Source organism: Xyrauchen texanus, chromosome 25 (genome assembly GCF_025860055.1).
Source record: "Xyrauchen texanus isolate HMW12.3.18 chromosome 25, RBS_HiC_50CHRs, whole genome shotgun sequence".
Taxonomy (NCBI): Eukaryota; Metazoa; Chordata; class Actinopteri; order Cypriniformes; family Catostomidae; genus Xyrauchen; species Xyrauchen texanus.
Window position 1 is genome coordinate 18,315,631 of NC_068300.1, and position 22,422 is coordinate 18,338,052.

The window sequence follows — 22,422 nt, forward strand, 5'->3', positions numbered from 1 at the left end:
GGTTATTGTGGATTCAGGGAGCATGACTGCTTGGAGAAGTGTATTACTCTTGTGCTTTTAGAGGTGGGAATTATTTTTAGAGGAATGGGTGTATTTGCACACTCAGGCTGTTGACTTTAGTTTAAGTGCATTAGACTTACCCTGTCATAACATGTTTTGGTTCTGAAAAATGGTTGATAGATCACAAATGAACATTGGAACATATGGAAAGACGAACCTGGTGCTGAGTTGAAGTAATAGAGTCAATGTTTAAAAATGTACTATATTTTATGGTCAACAAAATAAAGGTATTCTGAGAATAAAAATAGTGAAAATATAAACTTTATTGTGCTATTACACTACATGAAAATAGCCTTTTTCTAAACTGAACTAAAATATTTCATCTTATCAGCATTTTTCTATCAAAGCCATCATACATTAATAAATACTTCTCATTCACAATATTAAAAGATGGTATTCAGTGCATTAAAAACAGGCATTTGACAAATGAATCATGTCTCTGTGATGTATGTGGCCCCATTCTGATAACCCCTTTTCATCATTTTGTGACTGTTAGCACACAATTGGCTGAAGTTTCTTACAAAATGTTTCATTTGATAGTGTATTCAGCCCAATTTTAGATTCAAATCTTTTCTCACATTGCAAGTCGCATTAGCATAAATATAATGCTCAAATCTATGTATAATATTTACAACATTTTGGTTATGTTAGCTGATGTACAAAATACAGTTTCCATAAATGTGGCTCTTTCAAAAACAATAAATGTGAACTGTTTGTCCACTGTAAACTATAGGTAGTAGGGATTTTACAGGATTATCTTTAAACACGTTTGTCTTTTATGTTATAAATGTATAGCCTGTTCTTTTGTACTTGTGCGTAAACAAAGCCTTCAGTATTCCCTATTGAGAGTTATGTAAAATTATACCTCCTGTAGTTATTAGTGTCTATTGCACTAACAAAACATTTAATCATCTTCAAAGTCAATTTCAGGTCAATTGTAATTTCCTCTTCCCAAAACTTTTCCATCAGTACAATAACATGGTATACCACATAATAATAAATGTTATTTAAATATGGCAGAAGACTTAATGCAATGACGGGAAGTATGGCAGGTTGGAGTCACGAGAGGTTGAGCGGAGTTCGGGATTCCGCTACATAGTAATCGGAAAAGGAAGCCCCATCCCTTGAGAAACACTTCACACAGTTTTATGTGAGACGAGTAGGACTGCAGCTAAAGAAAACAAAATGCTAAAATATTTTAAAGAACCGCCCTCTTGTTAGACATTTGCACTGGTTTATGAGAGAGCATGCTTGTGGTTCCCTCACCACAGGAACATCTGTCAAACTGTGTCCAGTTACTACTTTCTCGCTTCTATGTTCCCCAAAGTATCAGAAAAGAGAGAAGACATAGTAGAACCTCAAGCCTGGTGGTGCTGCACTTTAAATTTCAGCTTTTGTTTACATGGGCACTATTTCCTGCCCATAGTTTTGCACAGTGCATAGTGGTTCTCATCCCATTACATTACATCGGAGTACCAGTTCAAATATATTTTTTCAGTCTTTTATAAACAAAGCTCCTAAAACCTTTTCTCAGTAGTTAATACATTGAATATAATTTCCAATTCAACCAACCAATTTGTGTTCAGTCTTAACACCCTTTCAATACCCAGTTTGGGACCCTGTAGTCAATTACATCCCTTTGCCTCAATTTTTTCAGTTTGTTCTCCTTGTCCATCATAGACACTGGTGGACAGTCTGCGAATGGGTACAATTGAGGCAGCTCACATGACAGCACCAGTGAAATGTACAGTGGCATCTTTCTGTGACCTGCTCCATCTGAGTTTTGTACCCCCTTCCACAGCACAACAGCTCACACCCATCCAGCGCTGGAGATGAACTATTGCAAGTGCGTCCTGAAGTGCCATGCGTGCCTGTTTTGCCATTGTAAGAGCAGAAATTGGGTGACTTCTCAAAGTAGACCAGGTCCCGAGCAGATGGGAGCTTATGTGCTGGATTCTCCGGCTCTAGATGGCGGGGGTCAGCCCGATGAGACGCCCGGTTGCTGCCTTTGTTGGCATACACTACTCGGGATGCACCATCAAAGTGGTCCTTCAGAAAGTCTCCCACTACACGGAAGCTGGGCAGTCTCATCCAGCAGGTTCGCACAGCACAAGAGCCAGACATCCCATGACACTTGCACTCTTGTTGCATCTCTGATGCAACTGTCTATAGACAGTAGAGAACAAATTATCAAACATAAAATATTATTATATTTCTGTTAAATCAAGAGCAACAACAAAACAAATGACAAAAAAAATATGTTTGTGTTCAAGAATAGTTCACTATAAATTAAAAAGCTTTATCATCATCAAAAATACACTGCAAAAACAACACTTCTTACTGAGTATTTATGTCTTGTTTTCCAGAAAATATATCTAAAGATTCTTAAAGCAAGATAAATTTACTCAAGAAGTAAAATTACATTACATATTTTGTCTTTTTTCTTTAAAATCTAATTAAACAGTAACTTTTATGCTTCTAACAAGAAATTACATAAATAAATAAAACATTACACTCACTGAGCACTTTATTAGGTACACCTGTACACCTACTTATTCTTGTGATTATTTAATCAGCCAATCATGTGGCAGCAGTGTAATGCATATAATCATGCGGATAAAGGTCAGGACTTTCAGTTAATGTTCACATCAACCATCATTATGGGGAACAATGTGATCTCAGTGATTTCAACTGTGGCATTACTGTTGGTGACAGACGGGCTGGTATGGGTGTTTCTGTAACTGCTGATCTCCTGGTATTTTCATGCACAACAGTCTCTAGAGTTTACAGAGAATGGTGTCAAAAACCAAAAACATCCAGTGAGCGGCAGTTCTGCGGACAGAAACGTCTTGTTGATGAGAGAGGTCAACAGGGAATGACCAGACTGGTTCGAGCTGACAGAAAGGCTACAGTAACTCAGAATCACAACACGTTGAACCTTAAGGCGGATGGGCTACAAAAGTTGAAGACCATGTCTGGCACTTTATTAGGACAATAGTGTTACTTATAAAGTGCTCAGTGAGTGTATTTGCCAGTGGGTTAAGAAAAAACACTTGATTCAAAGGGAAATTAAATTGTTTTTCCCTTGTTTCAAGAATAAACCCCACATAAATGTTGTTAGATTTCTCTTTAAACAAGACTCGTGTCATTCTGCTTCTCAATAAAATTTTCTTGTTTTAAGGATGGTTTGATATTGTTACTGGAAAATTAGACAAAATAAGAAAAAAAAAATGTGCTGGGTAGTTTGGTGCCATTGGCATCAAACATCACTGACGTCAAACCTGCGAGTGTAATGGCACCATATTTGATTTGAGAGCTTTAGCAGAGGGGAAGATTTTCACAACTTGAAATTTGGGTCTGTTTGTCACACAAAGCTATTTTTAAAGGCATTTTAAAGCTTGACAGCCCAGTCTCCTTCAAGATATTCTTGAATAATTAACGTTTTTTGTTCCCTGGAATAAGTCATACAGGTTTAGAACAGTCAGTGATGGCAGAATGTTCATGTTTGAAAAAAATATTCCTTTAATTGCATGGTTATTTATTTATTTATAGAAAGAAGGAACTCATATCCTCAATAGATCCAGTTACTTACCATTCTTCCTGCCTCGTTGTTGTGCAGGTTGGTCAGATACCGTAGATCTCTGCCCCTCTCACTGGAATCCACAAACTCTCGTCCGAATATCCTGCCAAATTCCACATTGTCACTACAGCCACCCCAGTGCCAGTCTGGCCCTCCAGGACCTCGGTGCCGGTAGTCGCAGGTGCAGGACTCAATTGCCCCCTCAGAGCAGGACCGAGCCACAGCGTGAGTAACACCAGCACTTGTGATGGCAAACACAAACGCAGTCTCACGGCAACCTATCAAAACCACCACAGTGTATAGTGCTTTCTAAAGAGTCTCTTCTATGACAAATATTGTCTCTAACAATGTGTGTCTCTGTCCAGATAATATTAATGTACAATTCAATGACATGCTCTCTACTGTATTGTATATGAATAGTGTTCAAAAAGTTGGTTAATACTTTTTACTCACCTCGGTTGACAATTTTCCCAAAGACATTGGGGCTGTGGGTGGTCGGACAGTTCCATCTGCGGTTACGAAACTGCCATTTGCATTCCTTGATGGCTGTATGCAGGCCTGCTGCAATGGCATGCAAGATGCCAGGGTTTTGCCTAATCAATTTTCTCTGGCGACGACTTAGCAATGCCAGGCTGGGGTCCAGTGCCAGCTGCACATTCTTGGAGTTGGTAAGGAGATTGCCTGAGGATGCCACATTCACAATGCCCCTGGTAGAAAAACAATTAAATTGTGACATAGGTAGATTGGAAATGGTCTGCAAAATTGATATTTATATTTTTTTTATCTCAATTGCGAGATCTTTTACAAATGATTAACTCATTAATTCTGTATCTTCACATTTTTTTATTGGCGAATTAAGAATCTCAGACAACTGATGTGCAGAAATGTGAAATGTTGTCACGAACCCCGCTCCCTCGCTCCGCCCCCTCGAGCTTCCACGCTCGTTCCGCCCCCTCGAGCTCCCACGCTCGTTCCACCCCCTCGAGCTCGCACGCTCTTTTTGCTCGCTCGAGCCCTCATGCCCACTTTGCTCCTACTCGCTCACATGCTCGTAGGCAATCTCCCTTCCTCGAGTTTCTCACGTGTTTCCAATCCCCCAGAACATTATGACCACCTGCACTCGCGTCATCTGCACTCCTGCACATTAGTTTCACCTGCACTCATCTCATCACCTGTCATGGTTTACACCTGCACTCGCCCCTATATATATCACTACCCTTTCGTCTCACGGTGATTGGTTATAGTATTTAGTTTCCCGTGTCTTTGCCCCCGCTAGTCTCGTCTAGTTTTGACCTCCTCTCGTTCACCTCTTAGCTTGCCAGCTCCCGTTGTTCCCCTGTCTTTTGCTCCCTCTAGTCCTGTCTCGCTGATCCTGTTTACCCCGGCTTTGACCCTCGCTCCCCTCTACTACTCTCCCGGATTTGCCCCCTTTACTCTCTCCGATTCCCCGGCTTCGACCTCTCGCTCCCCTTGACTACTCTTCACTGGATTTGCCCCTTGATTGTACTTTTGCCTGCCTGCAATAAAACGCAGTTTGACTTACATTGTGACTGTCTCTTCTTGTGCGGGTTACAGAATAACCAACCGTTACCGAAGACAGTCACAATGCCCCAGCGCTGAGGATTCGGCGCAGCTCACTAGAGCGGAGGTGCACGTCACATTCGGCGCGAGGAGCTACAGTTTGGAGGCAGGACCGAGCGCTCGCGGCCCAGGGGCAGCAGGTATGTTCTTGGTCTGATTTATGTCACCCTGTTTCACCTGTGTCTGCCCCTGAGCCCGTTTATGCCTCCAGTGCATTTCTGAGCGCCGTAAGCCTTCAACCCCCTGAGAGGTTTGATGGCTCTTCGGGCGCTTGCCAAGGGTTGTTTATGCAGGGCAGCGGTTGTAGAACTTTAAACCGTGCCCTTAACATTATGGACCCAGCGGCCCAACTCTTGGGTTTGCGTCAGGGGAGTCAACCCTTGGAGGCTTATGTGGTTGACTTTTGTGCTAACCAGGTGAATTTTGATGAGGTGGCTCTAAAAGACATTTTTCAATATGGACTGAATGAGCCAGCCTCATCATTCATGCCTGGTGGTCGCTGCTCTCTCAACCTGGCTCAGTTTATTGACCTCCCCTACTGTACGCTGGTTCCTCGTTTACTGTGGGGGAGGCAGAAACTGAACCAGCGTTCCATACCACGGCCCCCGTCTTGAAGCCTACCACGGCCCCCGTCTTGAAGCCTACCACGGCTCCCGTCTCGAAGCCTACCACGGCCCTAGCCCCGAAGCCTGTCACGGCCCTAGTCCCGAAGCCTGTCACGGCCCTAGTCCCGAAGCCTGTCACGGCCCTAGTCCCGAAGCCTGATACGGCCCTAGCCCCGAAGCCTTACACGGCCCTAGCCCCGAAGCCTTACACGGCCCTAGTCCCGAAGCCTTACACGGCCCTAGTCCCGAAGCCTGACACGGCCCCAGTCCCGAAGCCTGACACGGCCCCAGTCCCGAAGCCTGACACGGCCCCAGTCCCGAGGCCTGTCACGGCCCCAGTCCCGAAGCCTGACACGGCCCCAGTCCCGAGGCCTGTCACGGCCCCAGTCCCGAAGCCTGACACGGCCCTAGCCCCGAAGCCTGTCACGGCCCCAGTCTTGAAGCCTGGCACGGCCAGCGAGTCAACGCCCATGCCTGCCACGGCCAGAGAGTCAGTGCCCATGCCCGCCATGGCCAACGAGCCAGTGCCCATGCCCGCCACGGCCAACGAGCCAGCGCCCATGCCCGCCACGGTCGGCGAGCCAGCGCCTGTAGCCTCGACCGTCCCCATGGCCACGTCCCCTGTTGGCCGAGGACGCAAGAGAAGGAAGAGGGCCCCTTCTCCCCAGTCTCGTCTTGTGCTCAAGACCGCAGAGGTTCCCTCAGAGTCTTCCACAGCTCTACCGACCTCTGCTCCGCCCTCAGAGTCTTCCACGGCTCTGCCGGGTTCTGCTCCGCCCTCAGAGTCTTCCACGGCTCTGCCGGGTTCTGCTCCGCCCCCAGAGTCTTCCACGGCTCTGCCGGGTTCTGCTCCGCCCCCAGAGTCTTCCACGGCTCTGCCGGGTTCTGCTCCGCCCCAGAGTCTTCCACGGCTCTGCCGGGTTCTGCTTCGCCCCAGAGTCTTCCACGGCTCTGCCGGGTTCTGCTCCGCCCTCAGAGTCTTCCACGGCTCTGCCAGCCTCTGCTTCGCCCCTCAGAGCCCTCGCGGCCTCCGCCTCTCCGAGTCTCCCAAGGCTCCTCCTCCCAAGCCTCCCAGGGCTCTTCCTCTCGAGCCTCCTAAGGCTCCTCCTCTCGAGCCTCCCAGGGCTCTTCCTCTCGAGCCTCCTAAGGCTCCTCCTCTCGAGCCTCCCAGAGCTCTACCTCCCAAGCCCCCCAGGGTTCTGCCTTTCAAGTTTCTCGAGCCTTCCAAGGCTCCTCCTCCCAAGCCTCCCAGGGCTCCTCCTCTCAAGCCTCTCAGGGCTTCTCCTCTCGAGTCTTTCAGGGCTCCCCCTCCCAAGCCTCTCAGGGCTTCTCCTCTCGAGTCTCTCAGGGCTCCTCCCCCCCTCAAGCCTCTCAGGGCTTCCCCTCTCGAGTCTTTCAGGGCTCCTCCTCCCCTCGAGCCTCTCAGGGCTCCGTCCTTCGAGTCTTTCATGGCTCCACCCCTCGAGCCTCTCAGGGCTTCGTCCCTCGAGTCTTTCATGGCTCCACCCCTTAAGCCTCTCACGGCTTCGCCTCTCGAGTCTCTCAGGGCTCCTCCTCCCCTCGAGCCTCTCAGGGCTCCGTCCCTCGAGTCTTTCATGGCTCCACCCCTCAAGCCTCTCACGGCTTCGCCTCTCGAGTCTCTCAGGGCTCCTCCTCCCCTCAAGCCTCTCAGGGCTTCTCCTCTCGAGTCTTTCAGGGCTCCACCCCCTTCCAAGCCTCTCAGGGCTTCGTCTCTCGAGTCTTCCAGGGCTCCTCCTCCTCCCGAGCCTCTCGGGGCTCCGTCTCTTGAGTCTTTCATGGCTCCCCCCCTCGAGCCTCTCGAGCCTTCCAGGGCCCCACCTCTAGAGCCTCTCGAGTCTTCCACGACCTTTTTCCCCAAGCCTCTCATGGCTCTACTCCCAGAGACTCCGGAGCTTCCTAGGGCTCCACCTCTCGAGCCTCCTACAGCTCCGCCTCCCGAGCCTCCTACGGCTCCGCCTCCCGAGCCTCCCACGGCTCCACCTCCCGAGCCCCTCACAGCTCTGCTCCCAAAGACTCCAGAGCTTTCTATGGCTCCGCCTCTCGGGCCTCCTATGGCTCTACCCCCGAGACTACAGAGCCTGCCAGGTCGTCGCCTCGGGGACCTCCCACGGCGCCACCTCCATTGGCTCCACCTCCTGAGCCTTCCAGGCCTTCCCCCCTAAAGCATCCTTCGGCTCCACCTCCAGAGCCTTCCAGAACCCCACCTCCAGAGCCGCCTACAGTGCCGCCTCTGACGGCACCGCCTTTCACGGCTCAGCCCGGACTTCCTGACCCTCTCCCTGTCCTGTGGCCTCTTCCCTGGCCTCCGGACCCTATCCCTGTCCTCCAGTCGCCTTCCAGACCCCCTGACCCTGTCTCTGCCCTACGGCTGCCCCCTAGATCTCCCGACCACCCGCCTGTCCGCTATGTTCCCCCAGACCTTGCCTTGATACTGCCCATTGACCCCATGGACTGTCTCATTTCCCTCTGTGCCCCTTGGACTGCCCTCAATTTTGTTTGTGTGTTTTGTGGGTTGTCTGTTCAGGGTTTTTTGTTTGTTGGGTTCGTCCAGCACCACTTCCTCGCAACCGAGCGCGGCCGTCAGGAGCCGTCCGTTTTAGAGGGGGGAGTACTGTCACGAACCCCGCTCCCTCGCTCCGCCCCCTCGAGCTTCCACGCTCGTTCTGCCCCCTCGAGCTCGCACGCTCTTTTTGCTCGCTCGAGCCCTCACGCCCACTTTGCTCCTACTCGCTCACATGCTCGTAGGCAATCTCCCTTCCTCGAGTTTCTCACGCGTATCCAATCCCCCAGAACATTATGACCACCTGCACTCGCGTCATCTGCACTCCTGCACATTAGTTTCACCTGCACTCGTCTCATCACCTGTCATGGTTTACACCTGCACTCGCCCCTATATATATCACTACCCTTTCGTCTCACGGTGGTTGGTTATTGTATTTAGTTTCCCGTGTCTTTGCCCCCGCTAGTCTCGTCTAGTTTTGACCTCCTCTCGTTCACCTCTTAGCTTGCCAGCTCCCCTTGTTCCCCTGTCTTTTGCTCCCTCTAGTCCCGTCTTGCTGATCCTGTTTACCCCGGCTTTGACCCTCGCTCCCCTCTACTACTCTCCCGGATTTGCCCCCTTTACTCTCTCCGATTCCCCGGCTTCGACCTCTCGCTCCCCTTGACTACTCTTCACTGGATTTGCCCCTTGATTGTACTTTTGCCTGCCTGCAATAAAACGCAGTTTGACTTACATTGTGACTGTCTCTTCTTGTGCAGGTTACAAATGTTTGGTCAAAAATGAAGTTATGTGCATGTTTGGAATAAAATGATTAGGCTTTCATAACAATTTAATATACAGATTTAATTATTTATTATTGAGCATAAACTATACCAACAGATTTAGTAAATTCCTATTAATCCTAACTGTTGAGCTGCTATTATATTGTTATAACAATATTATTACATAGATCAAAGGCTATGATTACAGAGCTGGCAGGAAAAAAAGACTGCAATAGTTCCAGACTATCAAATTAAAGTGGAAATTAATCTAAAATTATGTTTTACCAAGATGTAATTTTGCTCTGTTCTAAACATCTCTTCTCGGATGCATGACTGTGTCGATATCGTGCTTGCAGTCCAAAAATAATACCTGACCCACTGTAAACCCCCTGTTTTACTTCTCATTTGAACTACACCAAATTTAAAACGACAAAAATAATATATTTAAAAAGTAGTAATAACTACATTTAAAAAAGGAGATGAAGAAGCTCTCCTTCCTACGTCGTGAAATCGCACAGTGTGTTTTTGGTAACGTGCGTCTAAAGAATGTTTAAACACGTTCGCCATTATTAGTTTGTGACAGATATGCGTACAGCCATTAGCACATTTTGTGTCTAGATTTAACCTACTCCAGAATGCTCGGGACATTACACGAATTCGACCCTGAAAACGACCTGGAAAGGATCAGCTCTCAGCCATAAAATAAATCCGCCTTTAATTGATCCCACATTGGATTGAAAAATCTTGTCCCGAGTTCAAGCCACACTGTCAAAATGACAGAGAAAGAGAGAAGAGAAGGGGGAGAGAGAGAGAAAGCAGTAGCGCAGGGTAAACAAATTTAGGCTAGTTTAACTATGATTACATAGATTTATTTCAGGTTCACCTTCTAATTTCTTTAGAAAATTGCTGTTTAAAATTACTTTCAAATCAAATTAAAATCTACTAAATAAAAAGGGTGAAGTCGAATCTATGCATATGCCCTTCGCCTTATTTTCTGTTTACCAACATAGTAAGTGACAGCTACCATTATTCCACCATCAACTAAATGCCATTATAAATCATTTGCTTGTCTAAATAACAATGAGTGTGACCATTTAATTTACTCTTGTATGGACTCCTAATGCACCAGCTGCTTAACATATTAAGCGATAAACTGTACATCAAAGCCTGAAATGGAACAAGAGCACTGGCTGTTCGTATAATTGGATTAATGCATCGTGTGTATCGTAGTAGTGTTATCATATGCTATATCTTACCACCACCGGCCGCTGTTGTTCACTGCCCCTGTGCCATTGAGTGAGGACACCAGAAGAACACATGCCGCTTTGACTGCGAGAAGCAACGCGAGTACCCGCATTATATCTAAAAGGGCAAACGTTTAATTGGTTAAACCTATTAACATTGTCCACAAATAGGTTCTCAGAAATATTCCAATATCGTTCGATATTATTGGTGCTATATATAGTAACATAAGAAATTTATTAAATAATAATAATAATTTGTATTCCACAAAAATAAACATATTTACAGGAGTGCATTGCTGTGTAGTCTAATGCTACTTTAACAGTATGAATTATTGTAGTCATTGCATTTAAAAAAATGACTAATTGTAATATAGACAATCATAATTGTATTAATATCAACACTGACTCAACTAAAACAGTTAACTAAAATATGTGAATAAACAAATAAAATAAATGTTTTAACTATTCTGGTTATTCAGCAACTTACCACTCCACATTCCAGTGCGACTGATAGTGTGGGTCAATGTTTCTTCCTAAAATCTTGAGAGATCAGATTTGTCCGAGTGTTGTTCTCTATGTGTAGAAGTTACAGAAAAGGGATGGGATGCCACTGCTGCTGCTCCTACAGTCTGTGTCTTAGTGATGCTCTGATCAGAGCACTGAGCGCGTGGGACAGTCCCGTAGAACTGATCCCCTCGGTGACAGATAGGCGACACATTGTTCACTTATTGAACGTTACAAGATGAATAAAAAAGGGATTTGCTGCTCTCATCTCTCTCTGTTTTTTTCCTCCATCCTTTTGAGTGAAGCTGAATGGACGGATAGCTTAATTCTTCTCATTGGGCACAATGAAGGAGGCAAACCCCGACATAAAGGAAAGGAGATGAATGAAAGATCCGTTATACGCGCTTTTAATTACATATAATTTTGTAATCCTCCTCCAAAGATTCCACAGATACATTCAGGCGAAAGCATAATAAAAACACACTCCCTCTTCTATGAGTCTTCCATATGCAGCTGAGCAAAATTGATTCCTTGTCATTGGTGAATGTTCGCGCGCCACTTAGCCTTCGGTGCCTTCTGCGTGGATGGTGTCACGACACACTTACAGTAAAGAGTGGAATATGCAACCTGGTCACATGAGATCAGGCTGGGGATATAAAACATCTAATCTGGCCTTTTTACCAGAAATGGATATATTACTCCCTTAAATTCGTCTCCACCCTCTCTCGAGTGCAAAAAAAAAAAAAGATTCTTTGATTTCCACGAGCTCCGCGCGCTCCCATTTCATTGTTTAAATAAAGTACATCACTTCATCCACATCAAGTCTACTTTGTGGAAATTTTACGCTATAATTTTGGTTAAAAAAGGAATGAAATAAAAAGAAAGAAGTAGCCTACATTAAAGACATGCTGTTTCAGTTTTTCTTAAAAGTCATTAAGTGTTTAAATAAACAAGGAATGAAATTACTAAATTTGGTTAATGATTAATAACTCAAGAAATTAGGACTCGAGTTTTAAGGTGTGATACCAAAGTAAAAAAGTAAGTACAAAAAAAAAAAGTCGGTATAGGACTACAACTGTTCACCATCTGTACTGCAGACCTCTCTCAATCGCATGTGTCAGTAAAGCACTGGCACGAGTCAAACTGTAATTTGCTGTTTTGACAGTATGTTTTTGCACAAAGAATCATCAGCAATTGCCAGAAATTTCCCGACCCCTGATTCATTTTTACCGTGAAGGCTATATATTTAGGCTATTGTTTCCAACATCTTGCCCATATAAATTGTGTGGTGTTGTCATGAAAGAATAACACATTCACATAACAGAGAGTGAGAGTAGCCTACTTTTTTCTCTTATGGTTTTAAATGGCCAACTGAAGGAAGTGCGCTTTTGTTAGTGATATTTAATGAGGGCTGCTTTTCTGAGCTTAGGCAGCTCTTTATACTCTTGAAGGATTTTAAACAGGTTTCCCTGAAACATTCATGCATGCTTTGCAGATTAGCGCCAATCCGGTTAAAGAGACACCTTTTATATACAAATTAACTTCAAATCACTTTTTAAGCCACTTAGATATACACGCCACGGCAAAATGCTAATGCACCTTTCGTTGCCAGAGCTTAGGGAGAGGAATAGAGGTGATTAGCTCCATTCACGAATTGATCTTCGAGAATAGGTGATTAGCCCAAAACCAAGTAGGCTACTTTTGTCAGTGAATGATTAGGGGAGGATTTAACGCCATTTCGTGACATTAATCCAACTAGTCCGGACAATCTGTGGTAATTATTATACTACTATACTGTTAATAATAATAATAATAATAATAATAATAATAATAATAATACAGATAAGAAAATAGATGCTCCTTCTAAGATCAGTTCACAAATTGATTTACACCTGCTGCGCATTAGTCACTGACCAGTGGTATTCTGACCACCAGCAAGATAACCCCTTAATCTTGTAAACTGCTAATGCGTCAGATATTCGGGTTTATACGTTCATAGGGCCTACATCCAGTGCTGGGCCCATGAACTAAGTTTAAACATCTTGTTGTGTCACATCATTGTGTCTTTTAGGTATAGCCTCGACGTAACAGCCAGAAAATTACTTAAAAAACGGTTAAAACACCGACAGTTGTCTACTGAACAAACTTAATATGCAGAAGTCTCAAATGTGTTGGCCCGCATCAAACTGCGCATCAGTTTCCATGTCTCGCGATTTCACTGAAAATGAGCTTTGACAAAAAAACTCTCCATCACGGTCAGTTATCGGACTGAGATGAGCAGACAAACAAAATAAGACAAACGAAAAGTCAATATTTCTGCGATTGCTCTTTGCCATTTCCATCAGGCCGCAGGCAAAATCATACTCATTTATAGTGTCGAGGAATATGATGAAGGTTGGTCTAATTAAAGTGAAACGTCACTATAGCTGCATGGTGAACTGATTTGGTGTGGGAGGATGGGTGAAAACATGAACGCGCACACGCACCTCTCATTGTTCAAGAAGAGCCGCTGCCGCACGCTTGCCTGCTGCTGCTCTGCTTATTGTAGCCTATATAAATTATTTTTACTTTAGTTTAAGTATAGCTATACAGTGCTTTTTCAACACGTTCTGCATTAAACGGATAGAGCAATATATACTATAAACAGTTAAAAAAGAAAACACAACAAACAATAAATCAATAGGCCTACTAAATACAAAGGGATTCACATATTGCAAATTATAAGTAGCCTACAATGCAACAGTGCAACAGCAAGTTTCCATACAGTGTACAGAAGTGTGAATTGGAGAGTGCAAAATAATGCATCTCAACCTTATTATCCTTGTTATGGGATGTTCAAAAAAGCTAGCCTATGCATCATATAGGCCTAACGGAATGCAGATGTCTCGAGATTCTATTTTAAAGGCTGATGCTTTTATATCTGACTTAAAAGCACAGCACTGCTGCCGCGAGACACTGAAAAACAGCGGTACACAGCGCAGCAGTCTAAGACGTCGGTCTATAGCGCATGTAAATAAATAAATATATAAATAAATAAAAAAAATTGGGAAAACAGCGCAGATGGACACAAAAATGCGTTCTGTGTGAATGGCACTTTACTTGTGCACTTGTTACCAAAATATCTAAATATAGTGGTCAATGTATCCAGTTGGTTTAGGCTTTACATTGTGTAACTGATTTACTGCCCATTTATCATGGATAATAATGGTGCGAGTCACAAGATTATCACAGAAAATTGTTCACATTTAGATTTGCAATGACTATTGAAAATTTGACAGGCATTTTTCAACTTGTTAAAAAAAAAAAGCGCCTCAGGCGGTGTTTGCCCACCCTAACGGCGCCCCCTCCTCCTCCTACTCCTTCTCCTCCTCCTCAGAGACATACATGCTCAGTCCCAACATTCATCAAATACTGCTTAACTCCCAGCTCCTCACAGAAAACAACATTGTCATCAGTCCGTTTCAGTTCGTTTAAAGCGATCCCACAGGTGCCTTAATGTCCCGTCGAGAAAAGCTTTCAACGAAATGGAGTTATTCCACAGGCCATGTTTGGGACGAGTACTGATTTGGGCTGCTGCACTTCTGTCACCTGCGTTCATGTAAGTAGAAAAGTAGAAGTCCTATCATGCATGGGATGTATTAAAATAGATCTACTCATTAGATTAATCGTGATTGTTTCGGAAAGCCAGTCATTCTAATTAGTGTCGAAATTATAGCCGAGACTATCTGAGATTTACTCAACCATTATATTAAAAGTGAATTCATAGCCGTAGGTTTGTGGGCTCTGACATATGCACCATAGTGGCATCCAGGGCGACTGGAGTTCGAGTCCTGACTCGAGGTCCTGTCCCGCTCTTGATCCCCATCCTCTTCCCAGTCATTTCTTTTCTTCTTCTTTTTTTTTTTTTTTTTTTTGTGGTTCTCTTTCTCCACGGACCAATCTATTAAATGTGAAAAATGGCAAAAACTATTACTTAATAATAATAATCAAGGTGGCAAATAGGCTATGATCAAGCCACACTTGTGTTCATGTTTTCGTCTTTTTTGTGCGTTGTTGCTGTGTTATTTTATTAACAGATAGGCTGTATTAGTTGAACTATTCAGCTCAGGCTCTCTAATCAAAACCAGTGATGTGACAGGCAAAACTGTACAGTCATGAATGTTCTTTCACTTTTCTTCACTGTTAATGGGCACATTTAATAACAAAAGTGTTTTAAGCTTTTGATGTACTACTTCCCACAAATCTTTTCCGTATAGTATTTTTTTTCTCATCAGATTATTATCAGGCATGCCAAGACACTGATAGAAAATAGGGCTTTTAACTATGCATGGAAGTTTTGTGTGTGCCTCTTGCAATTTCACAACCTTGTTTGAGTATCAGGGCACTCAAATGCACAAATGTTTCAAATGATACACAATACATTGCTGACATTAGGGGGAAAATGCAATTTTTCATTGCCTTATTTAAAATGTTTTGTAATATTGCACAATTTACTTTTATTGTTATCTTAATCAAATTAAACACAGTATTTTCTGTCACTTATTAATGACTGAATTCAATGTCATAATGACCCAAATGACCCACAGATGATTCAAACACATGAGAGGTGAAAAAAGTTTGAAAACCAAAGCAGGTGTTCTAGATGTACTGTTTATTTTCAGTTGATTTGTTTGTTGATTGTTTGAGCTTTTTGTTGTAACCTATTTAAAAAAATATATATATTTAAGCGTTTAAGATGTAAGTAACACTTATAAGTGATTTTATAAGGTAAACGTAGAAAATGTTACAAATTTGTTTTTAGGCAAATTAGCTTCAGAAAAGGTTAGTAGTTGCATCCCTGCAGAAGAGCAAAACTAACACGACACATATCACCACACCGCAAGTTATAATTTTTTTCCCCACATATGTGAACCATTTAAAAAGGACCACACCAGCCTTCTACTCTATAATGATATCATACCACTGCTGTAAAATGAATTACATTTTTTTCTCAGGGTACTGGGCAATGACATTCTTGGCCTGAAGGTGGCAGGAGAGCCAGTGCTTACCCCCAACGCAGTGTGTGTAGGACTGGCAGGCCTGACCAAAAGACAGATGCGTTTATGTGTGCGCAGTCCTGATGTCACAGCCTCGGCTCTGCAGGGCATTCAGGTTGCTATTTACGAATGCCAGCACCAGCTCAGAGACCAGCGCTGGAACTGCTCCTCCCTGGAGAACCATGGCAAGTTGCCCCATCAGAGTGCCATTCTCAACAGAGGTGAGTAGATGGCAAAAAGGGGCATGGGAAGTGCTGAAGTTGTAGCGAGCCAATGCAGTCATAAATTGGGCATTGAAATGCAACCCAGAGTGTACATTGGCCAAAAAGGAAAAATATCAGTATTGAGTCATTGTTTAATGCAGTGAAGCCTTTTAAATTCCACCATGGAAAATTGAATTTTATGAGATTTTAGATAAAGATCATTATAGATCATTATCTCACCAGCTGGCTACTGCATACTTCACTTTGTGTATGTTTTTACAGAAAGCTGTTTAATCTATTGGCAGAATAATGTTCTGTGTAAATACATACATCTTTTATTTCTTCCCAGGTTTCAGAGAGAGTGCCTTCTCGCTGTCTCTGTTGGCTGCAGGTGTTGTGCACTCAGTGGCGTCGGCATGCAGCTTGGGTAAGTTGCGCGGGTGTGGCTGTGAAGCTAAGCGAAGCCTGGACGATGACAAAATCCGTCTCAAGTTAACCCAGCTCCAACTTCAGAGTTTTCAGAGGAGTGGGGTTACCAAAGCAGGCACAAGAGGGAATACACCTGAACTCAGTGCACTTCACAGTGGTGTGCCAGCCAATTTACGCTCTTCCCACCCGGTCAGTCTCCTCAAACCCTTACCAGATGAAGTCACAATGCTGCAGGACACCTGGGAGTGGGGAGGCTGTAGTCATGATGTCCGTTTCGGCGTACGATTTTCCAGGGATTGGTTGGATTCCAGAGTAACTTCTCGCGATATTCACGCACGTATGCGGATCCACAATAATAGAGTTGGCAGACAGGTGTGGTTACTTATCAATTTCTAAGAATATCGTAATGACATATACATACGCATTGCCTTGTGTGATCTTTTAAAGCTGATGTGTGTATTTTTTTCAAATATGCTGCGTGTGCCATTTGCAGTGTGATTTCACCTCAATGTGTAAACATTGTGGCTCTGTGGTTGTTTGAGTTACTATCCAGCCTGACACAGCAACATTGGCTCCACCAATGGCATGAGTCTTGGGGCAGGACTATCTGTTTGTCCAACCAATGCAAGACAGATGGAGAATGGAAACTTTTAAAAAACATTATTGGTCATAATTTTTGCAATGCCATTTTGTGACACTAATGGCACAGATATTACACACTCCAGCTTTACACCATGAAAACTAGGGCTGGGTAAAAATATAGATTTACGATGCATCGCAGTCTTCTTTTGAATTGACTCAATGTTGATTCTTAAATCCCAAGATTTACCTTTTACTCAAACCTCTATAATGTAGTAAATCACCCATAAAAATGTTTTGGCCACTGGCTGGTTAATGTTCAGAGTTCACTCACCAGTGATTGTGTGCTATAGTGGCGAAAGTTCAGCAATATGATCCTTTTACTGCATCTTGAGAGTAAAAGTTTGGTTTGACTTGTCCAAAGACGAGATCTACGCTATCCATTTGTCAAATAATGTCTCTTTTAATACCATTTCTGTTCTTTTACAGTCAGCTGCTGACCAAAAACAAAACAAAAAAGATGCATTTAATTTTAATTTCACATAGCACAGATGCAGTAAAGAATCCATGCAGCTCCACTCTTGTTAATAAGCACTCAGACAAAACACTTCTGTTAAATGCTCATTGAACTGCACTATTCTGAAAGAGACAGAACTATCTGTTCTAAAAATATGTAAATAGTTGTAATAGTACAAAATATGCATGTAAACAACAAACATGAATCAAAATACTATGGTCCTAATAAAGTGCCAGACGTGTTCTTCTTCTGTAGTAGCCCATCTGCCTCAAGTTTAGATGTGTTGTGCATTCTGAGATGCTATTCTGCTCACTACAATTGTACAGAGTGGTTATCTGAGTTACCATAGCCTTTCTGTTTGCTTGAACCAGTCTGGCCATTCTCTGCTGACCTTTCTCATCAATAAGGCGTTTCTGTCTACAGAACTGCCACTTACTGGATGTTTTTTGTTTTTGGCACTATTCTGAGTGAACTCTAGACATTGTTGTGCGTGAAAATCAAAGGAGACCAGCAGTAACAGAAATACTCAAACCAGCCTGTCTGGCACCAACAATCATGCCACGGTCGAAATCACTGAGATCACATTTTTTTCTCCATTTTTGATGGTTGATGTGAACATTAACTGAAGCTCCTGACCCATTTCTGCATGATTTTATGCACTGCACTGTTGCCACACGATGAATAAGTAGGTGTACAGGTGTTCCTAATAAAGTGCTCAGTGAGTGTATATACAGTATGCAATTAACATATGCAATTTCAAGACATATTGATTTCATACATTGAATTTGTACATTTTTACAAATAAAATGTGACTAAAGTTATGAAAACTTATGATAAATATTTTTTTTTTAATTATGATTTTTCTGATGTACCAAGTTATAAGTTCCCCTGTATTATTAACAGCGTGAGACAAAATTGATTTGTACATTTAAGAAAAGTGGACATTATAACTGAAATAAATCCAAATGAATCGGAATCGAATCGGGAAATCTGTATCAATACCCAGCCCTACTGATAACCACATCACCATTTAAAGAAAGCATTGGATTAACTTCAAAAACAAATAAACAAAAACAGATGTATTGTATTCTCTTCCTCATGGCTCTGGCCTTAACAGGTAGTTACTGACAACATGAGAAGAAAGTGCAAGTGCCATGGCACATCAGGCAGCTGCCAATTTAAGACCTGCTGGTATGTCTCTCCTGAATTCCGGCTTGTGGGATCAGTGCTTCGGGAGAAATTCCTGACTGCTATCTTCATAAACTCTCAGAACAAGAACAGTGGTGCGTTCAACTCACGAGTCGGTGGGAACACCGGTTCAGATCAGGCCAGAGGCCGACGGCACAGTATCTCACATGAGTTAGTATACTTCGAGAAGTCACCTGACTTCTGTGATCGTGAGCCAGCGGTGGATTCCCTAGGTACACAGGGTCGGATTTGCAACAAGAGCAGCCCCAGTATGGATGGCTGTGGGTCGTTGTGCTGTGGCCGTGGACACAACATACTAAAACAGGCACGCAGTAAGCGATGTCACTGCCACTTTCATTGGTGCTGCTATGTGCTCTGTGAGGAGTGCAGGGTTACAGAGTGGGTTAATGTGTGCAAGTGAATGTCCAAAGCTGCTTCTTTTGGACTAGGAGGCAACAGTCTGTACCACATCATGTTGAATGTGACTGCGTGTGTTTTGCTCTCCCACAGTGTGTCTGTTTATCCATTTCTCTCCTTCTTTTAACCTCCATCATCTGGGATTAATTTGCATTGTGTTGTTGTTTTTATTCACAAAATGCCAAGTCAGAATTGAGGAGGAGGTGACTCATGTCATTTGTCGTATTTTTCCCTAATTGGAATCTTCAGCCTCTCAAGCCAAGCAAATGCCCCAAATGCCATCTGCACTCCACTTAATAACAAGGCACGCACAACAGCAGGAACAAATTATTCCTGAGAAATATAGGCACTGCTGCGGTCAAACTTTTTACATTTTCAAAAGTGCACTTAATGTATATTCCTTGCCTTGGCAAAATGTTTGAGAAGTTTATGTTGTAATTGTTTTTGATGGTGAAATACCAGCCTTGTGGGGCGAAGGTTTCCAAAAACACTGTAACTTAAAACATAATCTTTTCCCATATTGATATTTTAAATATTAATGGCTATCATAATTGGTCGAACATCTCAGTACCTTTTTACAAGGATTCATAAGATGTTGTATTAAATCAAATCTTTTGTCAAAATCTCCCAAATCTGGAGAAAACCTTAGCCATCGACAGAGAATGTGCCTTGCATAGTGCTCTGATTTTGGTGTTTTTTATGAAAACCAGGACAATTGTAAAGTTGATATGCTGTGTAACCCCATCCTAACCTCTGTAGAAATGGACCAATCAAACACAAAGAGAGCGAAGGAACAACTGGAGAACACTTGTGCCTCCCGTGGATTTTGCAGCTGATTAAAAACAGTCACATCTCATCGCATAGAGGAACTGGTGAACAATATTGGATGCCAGATGCCTTTGATGCTATGATGGAAGACATTCATACTCTGAAGTCCTGGGTAAAATTGTATTTGAACAGTTGCCATTGTAGCTACAATCGGATTACAGTGAAATTGTTGTATATGTTTTTTTTAACCTTTCATTTTTTTAGGGCAATGCTTAGGAAATCAAATTAATTTTACAAATAAATTAACCTACAATTGCTGCCAAATGTTATAGTTTTGGAGAGTTTCAAAAATGTATCTTTGTAATATGTTGTAAAATGTCTAAGAAAGCCTCAGTTAATTTTTTTTAGTTTATTGCCTGTGTAATTACACTGGTTTTAGAACAAGCAAAGATCCTCTAGAATCAGACAGATCGCACTGTGAATTCGCTGTCAGTAGGTCGAAAGTTATTCAGCAAAGTTGTTCAGCTATAATCGGTCTGTGCTTACCATAATTCGAGCCATTGTACCCCAGTGGAAAGTGTTGTTGAAAGTATGGGCACCATTGCGTATGCGTATTATTAACCATATACCCGTAACCCAAACCCAAACTCTAAACCTAAATGTCAGTGGAGTAAAAATGTAATCTTTGCAGGAAAATGCAACCTCTGAATTACACTCATCATTAATTAGGTAAGCATGATTACCTCCTGGTTTTCATGGGACCAGTGTTGAGTAAGTTACTCAAAAATTGTTATCCACTACAAATGACTAATTACTTTTCTTAAATTGTGATCAAATTATTTACCGATTATTTTGTGGGAAATATATTTTTTTTTAGAAGAATTTTTCCTTCTTGTTTACTTTCGCTATTCCATCAGCTGTCACAGAAACACAAACAGAGGTAGGCCAACATATGAACATGTTCTAAATATTTATCATAAATAATGTTATTTTAGAAATATATGTAACCCAAATGTAATTAGATTAGATTAAACTTTATTGTCATTGTGCAAAATACAAGTACAGAGCCAATGAAATGCAGTTAGCATCTAACCGGAAGTGCAAATAGCAATATGTACATATATACAGTGTATATATATATATATATATATATATATATATATATATATATATATGTGAGTATATACAATGTTTTTTTTTTGTGCAAAGTTAAGAGGGGAGAAGCAGAGACCAGCTCAATGCAAATCTCTATGAATACAGTACAAGGTGCAAATGAATAAGTAGAAAACTGAAGGTGCATTGTACAGAATGAAGTACAAATATGTAATATGTAAATATATTTATTTGGCCGGTGACCATAACAGTGCAAGTGACATCAGGAGGTAGAAGTGTAAAGAAATGTGCAAGAGAATGTACAAAAAAAAAAAAGAGTCAGAGTGGGATGTAGTGTTCAGCGCCTGAGTTTAGAGTTCAGTAATCTAATTACAATCATTTAAAATATAATTCATTACACTACCTTTTGACTACAAAGCAATTCGATTACAGTAACTACACCAAAGTATTTAAAAGTAATTACACCCAACACTGCATGGGACCAGAACCCGTGTCTCTGAAGCTGCTCGTGCAACACAATATCTGTAGCAACTCAGGAAAAAGTATACACATTAGAATTTATGCAAATATGTATTTTACTCTTCTTTTCCTGAGATTTTTAACTGACACTGGCCTCTTATTATTGGCTTTCTTGAAGAGTTTTAAAAGCCAAGTTAAAATTGTGGAGAGGAATGAACCTGTCTTAGAGGGCTGTCCACATTTTGACAGCGGAATGGTTGTGACTGCACCCTGTCCGGCTGAGTACTGTTTGTCATTCTTTTGATTTAACTAAAAACAGGCATGCTGTTCTGATGCCTAAGCTCTGTCTGAGAGTCTGTTATGTGAGTGTGTTTAGTACAATCATAAACATCTTAAAAACAAGCATTTCGATATGATTCCTCACAAGACTGAAAAATGAAGATGAAGGGTGACGGTAGTTTGAGTGAAGTGAACACCCATGGTCTGATGGCTTTATAAAGCCCACTTCTCTTGTTATTTTCTCTGGCAATAAAGATGAGAGTGAAAGAGAAATGGAGAATGAGAGTGTGGAATGATAACGTGCTGGATATCTGGTTTACATTTCTTTATTCCTTTATCATTTCATCCTGGAGCTGCTGCAAAAGGGAATTTCCTGTCTCTGTTTCTCCCATGTGTGAGACAGAGAAATTGGACAGCCATAGACTGCTTTCTCCCCAACAAAATGCAGTTCAGCCAATCACACATACAAAGCAACATACTGACAGCATTGAGAATAATGACAACCAGACACTGCCACAGTCAAGAGAGAAGGGTACAGATCCAATGCTGGGTCATATGAACATATTTTGGTCAGCTAC

General features: G+C 42.5%; 3 protein-coding genes across 3 annotated transcripts in view; 1 reads left to right on the forward strand and 2 right to left on the reverse strand.

Annotated features, from left to right (window-relative positions):
• zgc:158263 (ceramide kinase family protein) overlaps window positions 1–22,422 on the reverse strand; it is an 867,176-nt gene that overhangs the window by 46,768 nt on the left and 797,986 nt on the right. The gene's annotated exons all lie outside the window — the stretch shown is intronic.
• LOC127618406 (protein Wnt-1-like) lies at window positions 306–11,394 on the reverse strand. Its single transcript, XM_052090838.1, has 5 exons — window positions 10,840–11,394; window positions 10,365–10,470; window positions 4,094–4,347; window positions 3,653–3,918; window positions 306–2,226 (listed from the first exon to the last, which is right to left on the reverse strand). The coding sequence occupies exons 1-5, from the start codon at window positions 10,847–10,849 to the stop codon at window positions 1,735–1,737; spliced, it is 1,128 nt and encodes a 375-aa protein (XP_051946798.1). The 5' UTR covers window positions 10,850–11,394; the 3' UTR covers window positions 306–1,734.
• On the forward strand, window positions 14,268–20,475 carry LOC127618404 (protein Wnt-10b). The gene is made up of 4 exons (XM_052090834.1): window positions 14,268–14,454; window positions 15,851–16,113; window positions 16,445–16,896; window positions 18,738–20,475. Exons 1-4 carry the CDS (start codon window positions 14,381–14,383, stop codon window positions 19,227–19,229), a joined length of 1,281 nt encoding a protein of 426 aa, XP_051946794.1. The 5' UTR covers window positions 14,268–14,380; the 3' UTR covers window positions 19,230–20,475.